This window comes from Pempheris klunzingeri, chromosome 12, assembly GCF_042242105.1.
Source record: "Pempheris klunzingeri isolate RE-2024b chromosome 12, fPemKlu1.hap1, whole genome shotgun sequence".
Lineage (NCBI taxonomy): Eukaryota > Metazoa > Chordata > Actinopteri > Acropomatiformes > Pempheridae > Pempheris > Pempheris klunzingeri.
Genome location: NC_092023.1, coordinates 5,832,093 through 5,853,754, shown reverse-complemented (window position 1 = coordinate 5,853,754; position 21,662 = coordinate 5,832,093). Strand labels below are relative to the sequence as shown.

Here is a 21,662-nt window from a genome sequence, read left to right as displayed (position 1 = left end):
CATTTTGACTTTTTTTGGGGGGTCACCTGGCTCGCCCTGACCTTTGCTGCCCTCTTTATGTATTTAATTGTATATAAAATGAAGCACTTTGTACTGTACATTGTTAATTTATTGCACAGCATTTCCTAGTTTTGCTTTATTGTTAGTCGCTTTTGTGGTTTGTTTTCTATTAAAATGTGATGAAAGAATAATAAATCTTTCAATCTTATATATCATTCAGCCTGAGGAAAGAGTTCATGCTTCTTTAACACACTCTTTGTGACAGTAATACCTGATGGTTTGCAGTAAACACAATCTTACTCTTCACATTGTTCACACTGGGGTTAGGATACTCTGGGGCAAACCAACAAGAATAGAAAACTTTCCAGCTCTTCGTACTCTTCGTTCCATCACGCCTTTCTCAATTTCGCCTCAACAAATACCTCCCGTTCTCTCCCTCATCATGGTAATCCTCAAAGAGCCCCCTAACTCCCAAGCGCTTGGAAGTTTCTTTACTGTTTAATACTAGTTTAATTAACTTTGTCCAGACAGACTAGGGCCGTGGGGGTGGAGGGCATGAGGCAAGTTGCCCTTAAAAATCATCCCGCCTCTAATTTTGTATGCTAATCTCCTTTTTCACGCCGCACCTCCTTAGGAGTGGGGGAAAGAAATGTTGGGAAAACTTTGGGTTGCCTGTGCAGGGCTTCCTGCGGCTGTTTTATTTCTGGGCCCACCTATTTGGATCCTTTCACTCCTCTAGGGCCTTCCTTTGCTCGATTTAACAATGAATGCAGAGCTAATCAGCTCTCTCGGAAATGCACCACTGTCGAGGAAGGTAATCCCTCCTTCTCTACTCTCAATGGGCTGTCGCCTTCTAAAGGACTTTGGGAAAAGGCTTTGCACAGATTCACACTGTTCTCTCAAAAGAAGTTAGTTCAAGTATTGTGCCCAAACAAGTGGGTTTTATAAACACATGCTTGCCAGGATACTCACCCCACCTGCAAGTAAGAAGTGCCAGGCCCAGGCAGACTAGCACATGGCAGCCGAAGCTGAAACCCTTCAGACGAGATGGGACATGAAAGGGGAGATTAGGGGTCCCATTGAGAAGGGGGCGTTCATTTCTGCACCTTCCTCCTTTTACTCAATAAAGTGTCAAGGAAACACCTTGTTGACATCTTATTTACCAAATAATGATCATAATCAAAACTCCTCCCTCCTCTGGTGACCCCTGTGGGCTGGTTGGATTGCTCTGCCTGGCATGCAGCAAAACCCTCTCACCAACAAAAGAACCAGCATACCAAGCTTTTGCCCTGTGGCCCCGTGGAAGTTCTGCAATTTACCGTGATAGAGAAGCACAACAGAGGCTTGTCAAAATGTTCATTGTTCACACTATTTTAAAGGCAATGCAACATCAGAATTAGGACATGCATTTTGTTTTAAAATGAACAGAGCCCGTTTAAAACTTCTTTTTATATTTTCTATATTTTATTCTATATATTTATCGTGGCTTAAACCCGGACCTGAGAACGTAATTTCGTACCTCCCCATGTTATGACAAATAAAGTTCCCTGAATCCTTGAATCCTTTAGCATCTTCTACTCAACAGGTGAAATTTGATCTCCTGCCTGTTGACTTTATTTGCAAACAAGAAATGTTGTCAGGCAAGCTTCACCTCTCTAAGACCAATCTGAACAGAATCTTTCCTTCCGTCTCTGCTACCTGCGATGAGTGAAAGTCGGCTGACGAGACCCTAATTCACCTTTACGGGTCCTGTCCGAACATTTTTTATTTGCACAGAGATGTTTACAGTAGATAGATAATCCCTGCCTGTGATACTGGCTGCTCTACCTACTCTTTGACTCCTTCCTCAGCATTGGAACAAGCCCTCATGTTTGGTATGGGCGTAGCAAAGAGGGTTATCCTGAGAGAGTGGAAATTTGTTTGCCCTCCTTTGAGTTTCTTGCATTTACCTTACATTCAGAACACTTTGTCCAATTCCCAGCCTAAATTTCTTAAGCGGGAGCCTTTATTGAACACATTAGGAGGGTGAGGTGTCAACCGGGGAACTAATTGAATCACACTGTATTGTATTATATTCTATTATATTGTATGTTTTATTTGTATTCTGTACGGTGACCTTGTGAGCTTTGAAAGGCGCCCTAAAAATAAAATATATTATTATTATTCTATTGTACCGTAATGTATTGCATGCGCTTTTCTAGCCCTCACTTGGTCTTGGGTCCACAGACTATTTCTGACCCACAATGTACTTATAATATTATATATTTCAGTCTGGCATGCACATGTGCACTTTGTTTTGTTTTGTTCCACCCTGTCGTATTTAACTTTTCTTTTCTTGTATTGTAAAAAAGAAAAAAAAACATTACAATTAATTGGAAAAGAATCTACAGAGCTACTTTAATGCACTGATTCTCATTTGGACTTGGTTTAATTATGTGAGTCACGCTGGCTCGCTCAACAGAAAATTTCCCACCTTTACCCACATGCAAAAACAGTCTCACAAAAGAAAGCCTGCTGATGCAGCAATTAGTTGAAGTGTGGGAAAGCCATAGAGAAAAACACGTTTGACCATTTTTAAAGTTCCGCAGTTAGACACGTCTGTGATGCTGTTCGCTTTCTCGGTCAAGATCAGTTGTGCATCAGCGGCAGACATGAAAGAGAGGCCATTGCTCTCATATATGTGAAAATATTACTGTGCTTAACCTGGAGACGTGTCGTCAGGCGCTGGGCTGCTGGCTCATGCAAGATTCACATCAACAACCAGAGGCCACAGTTTGAGGCAAAAACCTGAATTACAGGCATGAAATATGTCTTTATAATCTTTTGCCACTATCACTCTCACACTTCATTCTCTCTGTCACTTTCACTCCCCAAAACGAGCAACCACACAAATACAAAAAGAGAATTGAGATGCACTAAGTGAAACACACATTATAACGATCGTGACTCAGACTACACAATTTCCCCCCCACCCAGAGCGTGACATGACCTTCGACCGAGGGGTCTGAACTTCCGTCTCTCAGGCTGGCCCTGCCACGTTCAATTTTCCAAAACACATGAGCCCGTGGTGGCAGAGAGGGAGGCGACACCGCAGAGGAAGAGCGGAGTTTTAAGCAGATGCTTTCTCGCAGAGTTTGAATCATCAATTTAAACCTCTGTTAAAAGATTATTAATGTGAAATGTGAAAATGTTTCTTTTTACTGTACAGTACTGGCAGCATTAAAAGACAACTGCTATCAAATTTTGAGCTTCGGTTAGAGGTGAAAGGGAGTATTTTTGTTTGAATTAATACTTCTGTGGTTCTGCAGCACACCACTGTGACATAGAAATATCACAGAGAATAAACTACAGGAACGGAGCAGATTTCTCTCAGGTAGCGAGTGATATTGCAATCAATGAAAGATGGGAAAACGACTTCTAATGCTTCAGAGAATTCTTTACTAATTGGATTTATGGCTTAGGGGTTCTGGACCTACAACACCTAGTGGGGCGAGGGTCAGTATGAATGTGAGAGAAAGCCAACACAGATGAGTGGGGTGTCCACCATGTGCTCTTAAAGTGGTTAATAAAACTCAATGAAATCTGTAGTTACCTTTGTTGCATCATTATGTTGATTTGTAGGCAGTTATTGCATTAACTAAAAGCTCAAGAAACTGAAAGTTTGCTGCAGCAATCAGATGCTTTCAGGAAATTGTTTAATTGTAGGAGTAGCTCCTTGAGAGAGTCTTTGTTTTGACAGCAGTCAGTCTGCTGAGAAGAAGACAGCAGTGGTGTTGGTGTTTGTTGCTATCACCAGGATTGAGATACAAGCTCCTTGAGGCTCACCAGGGTGGTCAGTATCCTGGCAATGGGTATCTGCAAAGAATAGGAAGAGAGGAGCATCAGAGGGATCAGATCAGCTCAGCTCAGCTCAGCTCAGCTCACTGATCTGCACAGGAAACACCGAGCATGGGAACCCACCAGGGAGCCCAAACTAGTGGAAATCTGCTGATAAAGCCTGACTTAAGAGAAAACATAGATGTGTCAGGTTTCACAATGAAAAAATCAGGAGACACTTTTGGACTTTTGAGATAAATTGATGCCAGTTTGTAGATTTTAAAAAAAAGATTAAAAATACAAAGTAAAAATGATCAAAGTGATTGATAAGATGTACTCCATCTACTTCAAAACCAGTCTGACATTTGACGAAACAGTGCAAGGCTCCATCAGGTGACCGTTCCACTGAGCAAGGTACAGTGTGCACTGCTATCTCATGAAGAATGATCCCCTGGTGATCAATACAGTGATGCTGAGGCAGTGATAACAACAGTTAAATATTGACTCAGGATTTCAAAAGTATTTGCTAAGTCTTTCATCACCACATCTTTCATTCTTTCATAGAGAGAAAGATAATGAGAACATGGATAACTTCTCATGATATCTGTTGAGAAAATATTGTCTTATCTTGTCTTGTCTTATCTATCGATATGTTTTTATGTGAGAAAATGCGTCATGTACTTTTTGTACCTCCACAAAGTGTGCTTCAACAGTGCATCGTATTTAATGAACTCATCATTGGTGAAATCTTGATCTGGAAAGCAGTGTACTTTGCCACTTCAGCTGTGAAATAAATGTAACTGGGTCAAAAGTGCAATAATTCCCTCCAAAATGTGGTGAAGTAGAAGAACAAGCAGCATAAAATGGACATAATGACGTAAAGTGCAAGATTCTTCAAAAATCTTATCAGTATTGTGTATTGTGCTTGAGTAAATCTGCTGATATAATTTCAACCCCTGCATGCAGCTTTTATTTTGCAGACAGTGTAATATTTGAGCTTTTTCTTGGTGCTTTTAGTGCAATTGTTTTTTATTTATATTTTGTTACTAAATATGCAAGTAAAGTAAGTTAGTGGTTTTTTTTTTTTCCATCTGAGCAAATGCATTACTTTCCACCACTTTTCTATCCCCCATTCTCTACTGTTGAGGTGAAATGTTCAAAAAAGTACTGTGTATAACTTTGACCTGCAGACTAGATTTAATGAATTACGTATCACTATGACTTTAAATGCATTTATGATAAATCTATGATGATTTCATTGCCTGATTGACGACAATTTTCTGCAAAACTGCAAGAAAAGCAAGCACGACAGCTTCCTCTGGTGGTGGAGATGCACCATCACAGCACGAGCACTTAGTCACCCAGTGCACCAGGGGTCGCTGTTTGCTCCTCTGTCGCTGCCCGGTGTTTCCTTGAACTGTTTTAGTTTGTGTCGTTTGTTCTGTGGCTGTCAACACGGTGTGTAAACACCTACACGGAACAGAAACGGAGAAACCGCTGCAGTGTGCAGGACGACGCACGTTTCCTCAGTCAAATTCATTGCATGTGAATGGGAAATATTGAGGGATAATCCCGCCGCTGCAGCCCGTGGAGCCTCGGAGGGCAGAGTCCGTGAGGAAACCCAGTCTCCGGCCGCTTCATTGTGCAGGAGGACGGTGGCAGCTAAGCGGCGCTTGTCGACGACCATGGCAGCGACGACCGTGGTGGAGGCTGACCCGGCTGCCAGCGAAGGCGGCGCCGCCTTCACCGGCGTCCAGAGCCGGGGCTGGGACGAGTCTCAGCTCCGGCAGTACTCCTTCCCAACCAAACCCATCCCCAGACTCTCTCACACGGACCCCAGGGCGGAGGTGCTAATAAACAACGAGGTAAACCGGCCAAGCTAGCGTGCTGCAACTTTAAACACACCAATGAAAAGTGACAGTGAAGTGGACGTAACTCTGTTTGAATGAAAGATTTAATTCATGCAGGGAAATGTATGCAACCTTTTTTTTTTTTTTAGTCATGTAGCTCAATTTTTAAAAATAAGATCATAATAATCTTATATTAAGAGATAAAGCTGTGATAATATTTAAAGTTAAAGATATTTCCCAGCTCCAGATTCAGCACCAAACACATGCATTAAGGGAAAGTTGTGTCTGACATTTGACCTGACAGGATATGGAGCATTATCCAAATAAACAGTCCAGCAGTAAATACTTTGTACAGGTGTGTCTGTGCTTGTTGATGAATGACAGTGTAATAAAACTGCAACCCAAGAGTCATGATAGCAGCAGGGTGGTTTTCCCCCATGATGTCTGGATGGTGATGGCTGGCTGATGGTAAAACATGTAAGCTTTATAGATATGTAGGTGCAGTTTCTGGTCAGGAGAAAAATCAGCTTGCTATGTTATTATTTCCATTAATGAGCCACAGTTGGTCTTTCGATGCTGTGAATCCATTCACCTTAGTAATGATTGTTGATGTCAGTGTGTCCTGTTCATGGGAGTGTGTCTCATCAGTAGTGTAGACAGGAATAGAAACGTGTCCTCTTCATTACTCCTCAGACTGACCAGGCTCCTTTTCTCCGCTCAGATTTAGATGATTATATTAAACGTTATCCCTCCATCTCTTGAGAAATGACTTGCAACAATCTTGGCAATCTAACCCACCTGCCACAATTGAAATGAAACATTTTTTAGATTAAGATTTTCATAATTTGCACTAAAATATCTACTTGGAGATATTCAGTTTTCAATTCCTGACTGCTTACATTCTACTTCCAAGAGGTCATTACGGCAAAATTATAAAACTGACGTGTGAAATGGAATATGCAGGCAAGATGAGTTATGCAGGGTGGCAGCAGGTCCTGTAAAAGTCTAATAAAAGACCTTAAAAATGATCAAATAATCTTAAAGCGCATGGTCTAAAATCCACTCATAATGTTTGACGAGATCAGCTCAGAGTTGACTTCAAATGTAAATCCAGTTACAGTTCTGAACACATGACGTCTGCGATTCTGTCTCCAAGGCAGCTGTATTGATTCATGTCATTAAGGACAAATATAGATTTGTTCACATTAATAAACATATTGCAACAAATGTTCTTTAACTGAGCCAGTTCTCTGCATTTAGCAGAGACTTATACTTTTGAACTGCCAGCACATGTATTCATTTGGCCCTTAAAGTTAATTACACAGTGGATTCTTGCAGAAGCATGCAGACGCCCTGTTATGATGAGCAACAGAGTCAGAGGTAATATAACAGTGATGGTTAGTTTTAAGAGCAAGTTAGTGAGAACTATAAAACAAATGCATCAGTGCATCATGTACTCCTTTATTTCTTCTTCGTGTGTTTGGTCCTGGTCTCTCTGAGCAGGAGCTGCCAGCTCAGCCTCATCCCGTGAATGAACACATGAACATGAAGAAAAGTGATGTATAGAAATATAAATATATATATATGTGTGTGTGTGTCTATAAATCATGGGTCACGTTGACCTCTGCGTTTATTCCTCTTGGCTTCAGATTAGAATTCTGCGCTGTTAAACGTTCTAGAACTCCCCCTGTAGCCAATCACGTACGCGCGCGTGCACCATTGTTAAAATAACAGCATTGATGTGTTCGTGTGTGGTTCGTCCACGCTGCCTGTGTTAGATAACTGAGAGAAAGTAACACGGCAAAGCACGGGAACACATGAAGCATGTCCCGGTGCACCAACAAGGCGGAATAAAGATGTTATGGTGGAATTACTGTGAGTTTAAAAAAAATGAACCGCAAAGCCGAGTTTTTGCGCTAAAAACGCAGCCGAAGCGTCGGAGCAGCTGCAGAGAAACAAAAAGACCCATAAAGCAGCTGGGAAAAGAGCAGAAGCACAATTCTAGGTTTTCCAGCATCATCCCGACTCGCTGCGTCCTCTCGCCGGTGAAAGTGAAACCAAGAGCCGGTGCGGGGAGAGAAGCGGGAGCGCGCACACCGGCGTACGTTCAGTTAGTCACGTAGCCCTCAGTGCTGTGTGTCCACACACTGCACTGTCAGTGTGAGTGTGTGTGTGTGTGTGTGTGTGTGCTGAAATGTATGATCCTTTTATGGTTGTTCAAGAGATATGAAACACCTTTTGACCTATTTTAGTAAACACATTTATAGTAAGAGGTGTTAAAGTGAAAGTGAATACAGTTTCATGCCATTAGATTATATATATGTATATTATATATAATAGATTTGGAAAGAAAACAGTAAATAATCATGAGATAATACAAGATATTACAGTCACTTTAAAATTATTATGAACAACTGGTGATATTATCCCTTTAGCGTCTCGTATACACGACTCCTCACATGCTTGTTGTTACAAGTTTTTATTTTAATGTCTGTTTTCAGGAGCCTGTGGTTTTGACAGACACAAACCTTGTGTATCCAGCTCTGAAATGGGACATTGCGTACCTCCAAGAGAACATTGGAAATGGAGACTTCTCTGTTTACACCGCAGAAAACCACAAATTCCTCTACTATGACGAGAAGAAAATGGCTAATTTTGAGAACTTTGTCCCCAAGTCACGACGAATGGAAATGAAATTCTCTGAATTTGTGGATAAGATGCATTTAACGCAGGAAATGGAGGGAGAGGAGAGGTAAGATCTGTTTACAATTATATTTTAACTGGAGCAGGAATACGACACGAGGTGTGTTAATGTTCACACTTCCTGGCTGATGCTCAGTCCAAACAAACTCCTGTATGAGGAACAGGATGTAGCTGTGCCGCAGGTGTGCTTGACGGTGATGGGTGTTTTCTCTGGTAAAATGTGATGCAGGATATTAAAGTGAAGCGAATGACTAAGCATTTACTCAGGAGATTCAGGGGAGATCCTCGTCACTGTGACCTGACTCGGCCTGGCTGCACACAAATAGATCACTTACTAATGTGATGTTGCTGTTTGAGCCAGTACCGCTCACTGTAGCTGTTGTCTATCTGGATTTACAGCGTCCGCTTCCTCTGATGTCATATTGTTGCTCACATTCATGGCACGTAGGAGATGCAGCCTGCTGAAGTAGATGAACCTTGTAAACAAGCTCGTGTCCTGCAGATATATTTATAGCTGTTATTAAAATCAGCTGCAATGCACCTTTTGGGTCTCCGAATGTAGAACAAAGTGGCTCATACATTCTTGCATGTCTCCTTCCTCATGTATTTCAAGGGTGTATCTGCAGCAAACCCTGAATGACACAGTAGGGAAGAAGATTGTTGTTGACTTCCTTGGTTTCAATTGGAACTGGATCAACAAGCAGCAGGCCAAGAGAAACTGGGGACAGCTGACATCCAACCTGCTGCTCATAGGCATGGAGGGTAAGGGTTCTGGCAGTAGTTATCCACCGTGTAAGGGCTGCACTTTCACAGTTCCTGCTGTGTAATGTAGGATAACACGGCTCCTCAGTAGCCACCGCCCGCGATGTTTTTCTCACATCACATTTTCTATTAATATTCTCTGACTACAGGCAACGTGACACCGGCACATTACGACGAGCAGCAGAACTTCTTTGCACAGATCAAAGGCCATAAGAGGTGCATCCTCTTCCCTCCAGACCAGTTTGAGTGTCTCTATCCGTACCCTGTGCATCACCCCTGTGACAGACAGAGCCAAGTAAGCCATAGATATGTAGAAACTCACCAAGTGACGTCGCATATTTGTGATTTGGTCCAGTTATCTTCAGTTTTTATTAAGAGACCCTGTTGAGATGACTTGAAATAAGTAAACATGTTTTGTCCAAACAAGGTGGAAGGAATTAAAAGTCTTTTACAGTTAATAAAGACAGATGTAATAAATACATATTTTTCATTCTAGGTTGATTTTGATAAACCTGATTATGAGAAGTTTCCCAACTTTAAAAATGTTGTTGGCTATGAGGCCGTTGTGGGTCCAGGAGATGTCCTCTACATCCCCATGTACTGGTAAGACATACTTCTGCATGGCTTTTCTACAGAAATGATACTTACGTTGCACTAAATCAGCTGATTATCTCTAGAATTATCTTTATGGATGCACCAGCTAATGTGTTTTCAGGCATTTCAATATAATATTCTTAGCCTTAAATGTTCAGTATGCTGTTGGAAAGTTATAAATCAGTGTTTCTTTTTCTTTTTAATTGAGTGTTTACTGTATTATCTGGCCCACAGTTGGAAGATATTTGTGCTGTCAAGACGAACAGCTGTATAATGCAGATGTACTTGTTAGTGAGAAAGCTGATGTGTTGGAGCATGAATCCACAGTGTGTTGATTAAGTGTTTTCCTGGGAGGGCTCCAACTAAAACATTTTCTTGGGAATTTTCCAAGGAATTTGTCACCGCTAAGAAAAAGAGTAAGGCGTCTGTGTGTCACCTACGTACTATCCTGCCTCGCTCAGTAGATGTCTTAGATTATCTATTCTCTGCTCATCACTCTCTTAGTCCTGCAGCCTTTTATTTCCTCTTGCTTATACTGCCAGCAATCTCTTACTTGCTTTTATGATACTGTCCTGAAATAAACAGTAGTTTGGTGGCAATAAGAAGTGCAGAAAGCTGGTCTTTTACAGCCTTTGATGGATTTACTTACTTATATTTTTCTTTTTCTCCAGGTGGCATCACATTGAATCACTGTTGAACGGAGGAGTGACAATCACAGTAAACTTCTGGTACAAAGTACGTATATTTGAGCTGCTAAGAAGTTTTAGCATTGGTGTCACTGCATGCTTTCCTCATGGTCGCTCCCCTGATTGATTTATTTGTTCAGGGTGCCCCCACACCCAAGAGGATAGAATACCCCCTGCGAGCTCATCAGAAGGTGGCCATCATGAGAAATATTGAGAAGATGTTGGGAGAAGCACTTGGAGACCCACATGAGGTACAAGCGGATCTGATTTTTATGTCCTCTTTACACTACAGACTCCCGTCCTACCGTCAGTGTGCTCATTGCATAAGTCGCACATGAATGTCACACTGTTTCTAGAACATCAAATCAGATCCACATTGAGGTCACCTGTTGCATCAAATCCTCAGGGCATGCTGACCCTTCCAGCAACCCAATTACTGTGAATATTTATGGCATACCTGATTTAGCACAAAGGAAAGACATATGCAGTCCAGGACAATAAGTGAACCAATGTGATATGTCTGATAATGTGAAGTAGTTTATCCTAACCAAGAATCTTTGTTTGCTTTTCTGTAGGTTGGACCTTTACTGAAAACGATGATCAAGGGGCGATATGACCAGGATTTCAGTTAGAGCCCCACCCTTAAAACTGCTAACTCGACTGCTTCAGAAACTGTTTGCGTGTGAAAGTGAGACTGCTGCGTGTGCGGTGAGCATTCTGACTTCGGAGCTACATATCACTGCATGGCAATAGGCGGCCATCTTGAAACCATTCTGCTTCAGTTGTGCCATGGTCATTGCAAATACAGAAGAAACATCAGACTAACTCATGGGACCTAGCCTTACTTGAAGACTTTTTTTTTTTCCTTTCACTTTCGTCTATGAAGAGGAGGCCTAATTTGGTTCAAGTCTAGATATATTTATGTGAATCGGTGTTGACTCAACATTCTTCTAATTCAAGCTGATGGGGATTTGGGTGCATTTTCTCACCCAGTCAGAAGATTTCTGAGATCGGTACCTTTGGAACAACTTCAAACCACTAATGGATGAGTCGAGAGGTATTTACAATACAATAAACATCAGTTAAATATAGGACATTTCTTATATACATATGATAACACACTTATGGGTTTATTATTAAATGTGGAACGACCATGCTGCATTCTGCACCTTCATCACAAACACCGCTTTAAAACGGATTTGGTTCTTACCTCTAAAACTGACAAGTTGTAAGTGTTTTTGAAATATTTATCCACGTAATCTGCATTATCTCCACGCCTACCTACGTGATTTTGGGAAGTTGTCAGCAAGAATTTTTGTTTGAATAGAAGACAGAATAGACACGTAAATAAAACACAGAAGTACAGCGATTTAAAACTATGATCAAAAATATGTGTGGTTGTGAAAAAAATGGGCTCATTCAACTGAAGGAATATGTGAAAGCTAAATTGTTTTAGCTGAGTGATTGCTTTGTGTTTTATTTATGCTTTGCTTGTTTGATTTATAGCTTGAGGATTATCTGGCTGTTATTCTGTGAACCAGTGATAGGTGAGGGGGCGCTGAATATAAATGGCATCCTGAAATTTTACAGCAAGTTACTGTTTTTGGGGAGACTTCTGTAATTACAGGCGATGTTTTCTGGGGATTATGATGGTTACAGCTGTTAAAGTGGGGTAAAGTGAACTGCTTGCATGTTACACATGTTAATATTTTATTAACAGACCAAACTAGCAGGACCATCTGCTGGGATGTAGCTTCCGTTTCAGGAGTTGCAGTGTAACATATTGTTCCATCTACTGGTCAAGTGTGCAGTTGCATGTTAAGCTTGATGTAATGTGGCCTGGCCCATGCACTGCACTGCTATAAATAAATACATTCAAATATTTAGCGGATAAAATGACACTGCAATGTGTACAGAAGTCTAATTCCAGTTGAAAAGTTGCTCTTACAATTACTGTAGGTTAACAATCCTCAGATATGCACTTCTTTTTACTTACATGCAGCCATATTCTGAAGACCTTAAAGTGTTCCAAGTTTGAAGTTAAACTTTAAGGGAGGACAATTTCTGTATGTGCCAAACCAGCATACAAACCCATAGATGTGCATCTCCATATTCAGAAAGCTTTGCTTGCCTGTGACATTGGATCAGTCAAATAGGAATATCCAAGAAGTTCATTCACCAGGAGTGTACTGGTTTTCTACAGTTTGGTCCTGTCTGATTAAGGCTGAAGGCATTTGTATATCTATTTCCAACAACAAGGATGGAACACAAATTGACCTGATGTAATATTGACGTTTCATATCTATTGCTACAGTAACCCGGTTTACTGTCTGTGCCTTGCTTAACAGTGACATGGCACTAAATGTTACAAGGACTTGATTTTTTTCTTTTTTAAATTCTATTTTATGGTCAAAATGTTTGTTTTCACTCTGGCATTAAATGGCTTTAAAGGTGGGACTGACAAGGGTTCATAGAGCTAGAGCCATCTTATTAATAAATGGCTGTTTTGTTTTGAACATATGGTATGTGCTCTCCTTGTTCCTATGATTAAAGTTTGTTTGCAAAGTCCTACGCTGCCGAGTTCTGAATGACTGCGCAAAGATGTGATCTCTCATACGTAAAGCTGTGAAATAAAAATAGCTGATGCCTTTGAATTAGTATCTTTAGTAAAGGGTGAATGATTCAAAGAATACAACGTGAATGATCTACAAAAATTAGTATTTATTTACTATAAATTGTGCGTCCGCGGTTTCTCAAAGCACAGGGTTAAAACTCAATTGGGACTCAACAGCTTCGGTAAACCCATTCCATGCTCTACAGTAACACCGTCACACTATAATTAAAGACGACATTGCTGCTGATTGTTACAAGTATCAGTAACAACACATCTTTACAACACTTGATTGTGTTACACCTACACTCAGGAAAACTATATTATGCCACTAATCAAAAACAATTGCTTATAGCTGCTCCAATTGAATGCAGAGGGGAAAGACAAATTAACAGTATAATAAACAACAGTACAGCATATTAGTAGAAAGAAACCTGACCAACCCATATATCCTAATATACAACTAACTAGATAATCATAAAGGAACCCACTCATGATCAGAAATTCCACAACCGACAATCACAAGTGAAAAGAAATTCACAGAACACAAATGAGATATAAGGAGTAGTGATAGAGGACCACTTCGGTAACGTCATGTAAACAGACGCTGAATACACACGACGGGCCTCTTCACAATAAGTACATGATCGGAGAAGTTGCAAATCTAAATATCTATATCAAAAATAAAGGTCATGCTGCTGGGATGGACTTTAAAATCAAGTCCTCTAGCAGCTCGTTTTGCTAACGTTTAGGGGGCAACCACAGTCCTCCACTTCATTATGCCAAAAATTATAGTGCTGTAAGCGTTTGTGCTCCACTAGAGAACTGAATTTGTTGTGCTAGAAAATGAATTATCACTGGGTTTACTGATAGTGTTTTCCATTACAGTTTAGCAATACAATTATATTTAATGAGTGTGCATCCCTTGTTTCATCAGGGCTAAGTTCAGCGTCACTGACAAACATTTCCCCTTTGGCTGCTCATCAGAACTCACTGATCGTAGCAACAGGTTATCAGATCTCACGTTTGAGATGCTTTGAGCCAAAATTCGAGATGTTTCTTCCTTTCCTTTTGTTTTTTTAAAATTATGTGGGTTTCTGTATAACATTTTTTTAAATTTTGTTATATGCATTTTTTTCCCTCAAATCTGGAAGATGGACTGCGAAAAAAAAAATCTGTTCAGCAAAGTTACCCAGATACATGCAGGCCAGATTCTTTGGTACTGTACACACTATACTTTAGTCTTTGTAAGTAAACAATGCTGTAGATGTATATGAAATACTATAAACTATCTGCAGCACACCATAGATATCCAGCTATGGGAGACCACATATCAAACCCTTAGGAAAGGACTGAAAAACATTTTGTAGCACAACCAAATTGTCCAAAACACAAGGCTGACCAAACATTTCCACAGCACTGTATTCCTCTACGATGTAAAAATAGAATTTAAACGATATTGGCATCAATGATTTCATATGTACATAAAAAAAAAAAAAAACAGTTGAGACTACAGCACCACTACGACCTATTTACAGAGATGACAACTGATTCGTCTCTTCATCTTCGTGTCATGATCATGAATCTAATATATTATGTTAAAGAAAAGAGAAATAAAAAAAAAAAAAAAAAGAAAATTACAATATAAAAAAAAAGGACAATAACGTCAGTGCAACATCAGACCTGCTGAGATGGCCAAAAATAGATAGGTTAGGCTGTTACACAAACAAGAACACAAGTTACAACATCCTTACCAAAATATCACATACAATTCAAAAAGCTAAAACACACTAATTCAATATTTCAACCAAGGCATATAATGGTAACAAATTTAAGCCACTGACACACTAACCAATTTCTTCCTCTACGTGGGAAAAATCTAACTAATTCAGGCTAAATGGACATAATAAATTAAAAATAGTGTAAACAATATAAGTCAGTAACTGCTCTTACAGTATTGTGCTCGTCATCAATGGAATCTGTACTTTCGCGCAGGCTTCAGGTTGACGTACGTCTTCTTCATGTCCTCCGTCTCGTTTTTCTTCACAAGCTGGTATCGCTCTCCTTTTGTGGTTACCACCTGGTTACCGTGGTACCGAACTAGCTTCTTTGGAGCCTATAAAAATCACGTCAGAATGCACAAGTATGTTTTATTGAACGGGACAGACTTGATGAGACAGAAGTGACACCGTGAAGGTGGAGAAGTGTGATCATGCTTACATCTTTGGGGGCGACGGGCCGGTGTGTTTTGTTATCGTCCTCGCTGTCCACCAGCATGTACCTATGGACGTAAAACATTGTCAAACTCCGAAACAAGGAAGTGGGCGTGGTTCTGCTCTCCACAGGACAACGGAAACCTTACTCACTTCTCAAGGATGCTCTCTTTAAGTTTCTGGTCTGCCACTGAGGAAATACTCTTCCCATGGTTTACCTGAGGCAACAGGATACCATTAAATCAGATCAAGGTAGACAGCGGACGACGTGAAATACGGTGGCAGTATTTCTGTGTGTGACAGAGACTCACATGAAGAGGAGTGGGGCTGAGCTGGACATCACCCTCTATGATAAGGCGCACAGCTTCCTCCATGTCTCCTTTGGCAATAGAGAGGGCGCTGCGAGCCTCGGACAGACTACACTTGGGAAACATCTCCAGCAGGTGTTCCTCCTGGGCTTCCCACTCGGACACTGGTAGCTGGACGTATACACATTTATATTACCTCTCATTTAGATGGGTGTAAACAGTCTTATTTATGTAAACAGACAACCCATTGAGCACAAGTCAAATTACAGTAATTCAAAAATTCAAATGCACTGATGCAAACAAAGGGCTGAAGGGATAACCTTGGCTGTAGCGCCCTCTGTCTGTGTTTTAAGGCACTGCGTTTCTCTGCCAGGTGGACTTTCACTGGACAGGGTGGTGAGTTTCAATGAAATCGCTTCTGTCCTTGCCTTAAGCATGTCGTTTTCTTCATCAGCTATAGTGGGAACAAACAGATTAGCGGCATTAATCAGCATAAATGTTGATGGTGATGGTCCTCCATCTACAATGAGCCCTTTCCTTAATATAATGAAAATGAAGAAACCATCCAGAGAGGATACACGCAGCACTGTACATATTAGAAACAATAATAAAACCACTACCTGAGGTCCGAGCGGTGGCTAGTTTTGAAGCTAGGCTGAACATCATTTCACAGACTTTGACACTGCATAAAAAAAAAAAAAAAAAACCTACATATGTATCAACACCAAATGACAGAGTAATGTAGTCGTCTGAGCACAGCGTGATCAGAACGAGAAAGACACGGTTTACCTCTCAATTTCTGCAAAGCCAGGTATGTAAGCTTCTAGCATCTCTGCAAAGACCTCCACGTCGAAGTTCTCCTCAACACTCTGCTGGGACCCAAGATCCTCCAAGACCCCAGTGATGTAAGACAGAAGAACATCATCCAGTGTGCTGTTTTGAATGGCAAAACAGAAATGAATGCAAAACGGAGTGAAGTAGACATTTTGTAAAGTTGCAAAGAAAAAAAAAAAAAGAAAAGAAAAGAAAAGAAAAAAAAACAGGTGGGGTGGTTCACCTGAGATCTGCATCGGGAATATAAGTCTGAATGAATTCGTGCAGCGCACTGTGGATGATTTTCTGGAGGTCCATAACTTTCTCCTGCAGCAGTGGAGGAAACACTGAGTCAGAGTGCTGCAGTTCAGCAGATGGTCGAGGCAGTTATATGTAACGTTAAATAACCAGACACAACAGTTGTCACCCATATACCTAATATGGTATCAGACATACATGGCGATGTTACAGAAGCATTTCTTACGAAAGGCTGGTTATGAGAGCCTCGCTCTTATGGTGTCTTGTTAGGATGCTAATGTTAGTGGTGGTCAGTATTAACCCCACATGAACTTCTCAGCTGCTAAACTTCACGATTCAGTTCATCAAGGATCACCGGACAAGTCAGACAGGTAACTATAACTAACATTAAAATCGTTAAGGGCGCCACTTAACGTCTTCACTGCACAAAGTAAGTTATCTGATGTTGAAAAATACCTCACAAGTTAATGCAATCAATCGGTGTTTTGCTTCAAACTCAGGTAAAGCTACACAACAACCTAGCTAGCGTTAGCATCGCAGCTACTCGGATGTTGGTTGTAAGCTAATGGTTAATTACTAACAGCGCGGCTATGCTATCATTAGCAGCAGGATAGCCGTGTGCTATTATCAATATCGACATCAAATAGTTGTTCCCCGCACTGTCATGTTTTCTCAACACCATCAGCGTTCATTCAGCTGCAAGGTCAACCTTCATCTTCGCATCCGGATGAAATTACGGTACGTTGTTAGCAGACTAGCGCTAGCTAAGTGGGTTTTTGTGAGCTAACTAACGTTGGTTAACATCTGCTAGCTAACGGTTAACGCTAACATCGGTTATTTATATCGGAGCAGCTTTTAATGCAGAAAAACTTACTGTGACAGCAATTATAGGGACATGAAGCTCAAAGTTTTCCCCAGATGAGTTAGGGGGAGGCTGGACAGTGCGGTGGGTACAGGCTTTCTGTCCGTGCTGCTTGTTAGCCCGCACGATTCAAAACATTAGCACGTCATTTCCTCTAATTGTCAACAGTCTGTTTAAAGGCAGTAATTACCTGAGGATCGTCTCTGTGTGTGTGAATCTTCTTATTGTGGACTGGCTCAGAAGTGCTGTGCTCTTTTACAGCAAAGAAATGTGTTGTTTTTTTAAATGAAAAACAGAGAGAAGCCATACTTTCTCATAGAAATCCTTCTATATTTACTAGAAAATCTGGAAATGGTCACAAAACCCAACATATACCAGTTAAAGCACGAGATGAGGCACTGAATTACATTAGCACTGCAGTAATTAGTCAGTTGTTTGAAATATATAGACAGAACATTGATTTAAGTCATTTAATTCATTCACAACTCAAACATACTCCTTAGGGACATTTTTTAGTTGATCAGACACTATTTTGATATTCGATTACTTATTTTAGTTATTTTTTTAAGTAGAAATGCCCAAAGTTTCTTCTTTTCTGCTCATCTCATGTGACTATTTTCTGTTTTTCTTAGTTTTTTTGTGATTGCAGACTGAATAATAGTATTGCTCTAATTTTTGTATTTGTATTCTGGAAAAATAATTTCCTTCTGGATGAATAAAGTTGATCTTATCTTATAAACTTTAGGTTTTGGACTGTTGATCAAAAAACTACACAATATCTTAAGATGTCACCATGGGAACTGGAAACTTTGATGGATGTTCGTCATCGTTGTGGACATTTTATACACAAAACAACTGATCAATGAATCAAGAAAATAATGGTTGGTTGCTGCCCTATAGTACACGTACAAAACCTGTAAGAGCTATCAGGAGTATGGACATTTAACCATCTTCTCATCCCCTAAATGCTCTACTTTTTTGGTTTTATCTTGATAAACTATAATTGGTAAAGTTGCAGTTATTATACAGTTTGTGCTTATCCACTTTAAGTTGATATTCTTAATGCCTTCCAGCTGTGATCAAACATTTTCCCCTGAGAGATCGCATTTAATTTTCCTCCTCATATTCATCATCATCAGGCTTTTACTATTAAATATGCAGCTTTCATGCCTTTCTTCTCATTAAATGTGAAGCTTCCTGTGGCTCCTCACTAAGTGTCTGAACACTGGTCTTGCCTGGATCAGGCCAGTAAATAGTTTACTCTCACTTGGACATTATCTTATATCTTTTACCAGATCCATACATAGTTGATGATGAAGGTGTTATCTGAGGCAACATCAATGATGTCATCAGATCCTGCTCTCAGTTACCTCCGCCTGTGTTGGTATTATAGCAGATATGTACCTGTAAATCATTAATGCCCATTCAATTGTTTCCTTGCTCCCTTGGCAGTATCCCTTGCCGGCTGTAGTATTTCATGGGGAAATATGGTACACGCCACTGATAAAACAAGTAAGAACAATTCTTGACTTGGCTGAACTCTGTTTCAACTCTGAGCTCATGGCTAGACAGGTGAGGCTGAGGTATCGGGGCAGAGCGTGTAAAATCTACAGCAAAGGAGAGCATCTCGGTTTTCTCCATGTGTTTTAATGGCTGACACTGAGAACAGCCTACACGCCGTGTAACACATACTAATGCACTTCCACGCATTGAGTAGCGTCATTATACTGTAATTATATGTTCACATTTGCATCGAAATTGTACAGACTTAAGCTTCAGGCAACATTTGCTTACCCTTTTCATACAAAGCAAACTCTTGACTTGCAATGTCACATTTAGCCCCAAACAGCAATGAACGGTCTCAAAGCCATCACATAATCATGTTTTTAATCTTCTCCAATTCAGAGTTCAGAGGTAAATATTAACTCATGCTGACAGGCCTACCAAAGCTGAAACCAATTTTTCTTTTTTTCTGCTTTTTAAAGTGCAATGTGTCCCAACACGAGGTGGCAGCATTGAGTTATTAGTGACAGCAGGACGTCTCAGAGAGATGGTTTGCTCTCAGGGAGAAACTGAACAACAAAAGAGATTTATTGTTAACATGTAAGATCCACAGTAGTTTATACAGCATCATGGGATGAAATACTCTTATTGCCATTTTTAAAACAGCCTTACTCATCATGTAACACACCTTTTAAACCACAGAGGTTGTGAGTAACCAGTGCAGAAGCAACAGTCTTGTGCTTAAATTTACTCAGCTGCCAATATGAGAAAATAAGTGTAGTTGCGTTGGAGGATTGTTCATCTTTCATTTTGACCATCAGGGAACAACAACTCAGATTCATTCATTTATGTTTGGTCAGTTTTCAGATTTGTTGAAAAGATTTATGAGCAACGACTTCACGCATGAGCAATACACACACACACACACACACACACGCATGCAGGCTGTACTGAAGCATCTTCAGCCAGCAATGCACTTCTCCATTCAGCCACACTGACTGTGTGTGTTTAAATTAGTGCACGATAACACATTGCAAGAGGAGACACTTCTGGTTTCATTTGACTGAGATGACTATAGATCAAATTCATCTTTGGATGAAATTACAAATTACAGCCTCACTTTGGAGATTCATTTAAGAACCATTTAATGATAAAGATGAAAAATATTGTCCTGAGCTGTTTGTGGTGGTCTCCCACTATTGCTGCACACCTCCTTAAACAGTATAAGAAACAAACATCCTGAGAAAATCAGTCGTATAATCATTGTTTAATCACATATAAACACACACACGTACACAAACTCACACAATGAGTCAAATCAATGTATACAAATGTCACATACAGCAGTGCCGACGTTCAATAATAACAAGGAACACACTGCACCTTTAGCCTCAAGCGACATTATTATTTAAAACTGCCACTGAAGGAACCACAAACGCGTAGAATTAAAATGGTGCGACAGAACCATATCCCCCTGATTGTTTTGTGCACGTGTGAGACAGTAAAATAGAGAATTTAATATATTTCCATGTTTTTTAATTAAATGTATTTACTGTACGTTTGAAATAGACAGTGTTAGTTTGTCCAGGGCGCATATATGAAGGGAAATAATTTGGAAATTTAGGTATAAGAAAAGATGTCCAAGGGGAATTGCATTCAAACACAGAAGAAATCGTTTAAAAAGTGATGCATTAAGCATTCATGTAAGTGGAAGACAAACCTTAATATGTGCTAATGGTATGTTTACTCCTTTCTGTCGCTATATGCCAGGGTACAATCAAGCATGTCATGCAACAATGTTGAGGCAGGGCACATAATGTGGATATTGTACTAGTGGCACAGATTTCCATTTTCACAGACAATGGGGCCTGGGGGTTGGCTCGGGGATGTCTGAGCAAAAAAAAAAAGAAAAAAAAAATTACAATTCTCATCAGAGTCACCAAAACAGTGAATGATTTACTGCCAAATTAATTATCCTTTACCCAACTTTAGACAATAATGCTCAGAGCTGTCTGTCGGAACAGTTTTATTCTATTAACGTTCGATTTGCAGTTCAGCCAGAGTGACTTCATATTTAGATTTTATTGTATTTTCTTAGTGAATGTGTAGCATTGCATCCACAATAGAAAGGCACAGAATTATACGACAGTTGAATCACCTGTGCAGCAGAGATGGGATCAGTACATTATTTGGAGAGAGAATTTGTTAAAGATTTTAAACACCTCTGTTCCAAAGCATTACAAAAGGTGCATTTACAGGGTGAATTCAAGCACAGTACAGTTTAATTAATTGAAACTTTCACAATATAAAACCTCTTCCACTATCATAACCCATCTTTAATCAGTTCTAAGACTTACTAATCATTTCACCTCTCTTTGCTTGGTTTTGGAGGCCATGTGAATCAAAGCGTCATTGTGTAGATTTTTACAAAAGTACAGTATTAACAACACTTGTGAAATCAAAGTTGGCATATGTTTTTAATGAAATTTTACTCCTATGCTAAAATATTTATCAAGAGCTGCAGGTTGGAGGGACTTGGAGGGACTTGGAGCATTAGCGAGAGATTAGCTGGCTGGTTGTCCGAGGGTGCGGCTGACCTGATCCAGATCCGGGCCACCTGTGTGGGGTGGCCTGCCCTCCCGTCTGCCTCCTGTACTGTCTCCAGGAAGTGGTCACCAGGCAG

The 21,662-nt window shown here is 40.3% G+C and overlaps 2 protein-coding genes across 3 annotated transcripts; one reads left to right on the top strand and one right to left on the bottom strand.

Annotated features, from left to right (window-relative positions):
• The first annotated feature begins 5,305 nt into the window (after window positions 1-5,305).
• On the top strand, window positions 5,306-12,982 carry hif1an (hypoxia inducible factor 1 subunit alpha inhibitor). The gene is made up of 8 exons (XM_070840474.1): window positions 5,306-5,681; window positions 8,168-8,418; window positions 8,983-9,131; window positions 9,281-9,426; window positions 9,628-9,734; window positions 10,397-10,460; window positions 10,552-10,662; window positions 10,987-12,982. Exons 1-8 carry the CDS (start codon window positions 5,502-5,504, stop codon window positions 11,041-11,043), a joined length of 1,065 nt encoding a protein of 354 aa, XP_070696575.1. The 5' UTR covers window positions 5,306-5,501; the 3' UTR covers window positions 11,044-12,982.
• A 130-nt stretch (window positions 12,983-13,112) lies between these two features.
• On the bottom strand, window positions 13,113-17,583 carry cuedc2 (CUE domain containing 2). Of its 2 annotated transcripts, none has more exons than XM_070840473.1 (9): window positions 17,489-17,583; window positions 16,601-16,683; window positions 16,333-16,476; window positions 16,164-16,225; window positions 15,864-15,997; window positions 15,547-15,714; window positions 15,389-15,453; window positions 15,243-15,303; window positions 13,113-15,138 (listed from the first exon to the last, which is right to left on the bottom strand). In XM_070840473.1, exons 2-9 carry the CDS (start codon window positions 16,672-16,674, stop codon window positions 14,992-14,994), a joined length of 855 nt encoding a protein of 284 aa, XP_070696574.1. In that variant the 5' UTR covers window positions 16,675-16,683; window positions 17,489-17,583; the 3' UTR covers window positions 13,113-14,991. The 2 variants fall into 2 exon arrangements, with proteins under 2 accessions (XP_070696574.1, XP_070696573.1); XM_070840472.1 differs by having other exon boundaries at window positions 16,601-16,680; window positions 17,489-17,538.
• Between the last annotated feature and the right edge of the window lie 4,079 nt (window positions 17,584-21,662).

What these genes read in the sequence shown, in the direction of transcription:
- cuedc2 (XM_070840473.1), bottom strand. Translation starts at nt 16,674, where the DNA reads ATGGACCTCCAGAAAATCATCCACAGTGCGCTGCACGAATTCATTCAG. An exon ending in GGCTTTGCAGAAATTGAGAG is followed by an intron (nt 16,226 to 16,332) that starts GTAAACCGTGTC and finishes TTTTTTATGCAG; the next exon opens with TGTCAAAGTCTGTGAAATGA. An exon ending in AAAGAGAGCATCCTTGAGAA is followed by an intron (nt 15,304 to 15,388) that starts GTGAGTAAGGTT and finishes TTACGTCCATAG; the next exon opens with GTACATGCTGGTGGACAGCG.
- hif1an (XM_070840474.1), top strand. Translation starts at nt 5,502, where the DNA reads ATGGCAGCGACGACCGTGGTGGAGGCTGACCCGGCTGCCAGCGAAGGC. An exon ending in AGGTGCTAATAAACAACGAG is followed by an intron (nt 5,682 to 8,167) that starts GTAAACCGGCCA and finishes GTCTGTTTTCAG; the next exon opens with GAGCCTGTGGTTTTGACAGA. An exon ending in GCTGCTCATAGGCATGGAGG is followed by an intron (nt 9,132 to 9,280) that starts GTAAGGGTTCTG and finishes CTCTGACTACAG; the next exon opens with GCAACGTGACACCGGCACAT.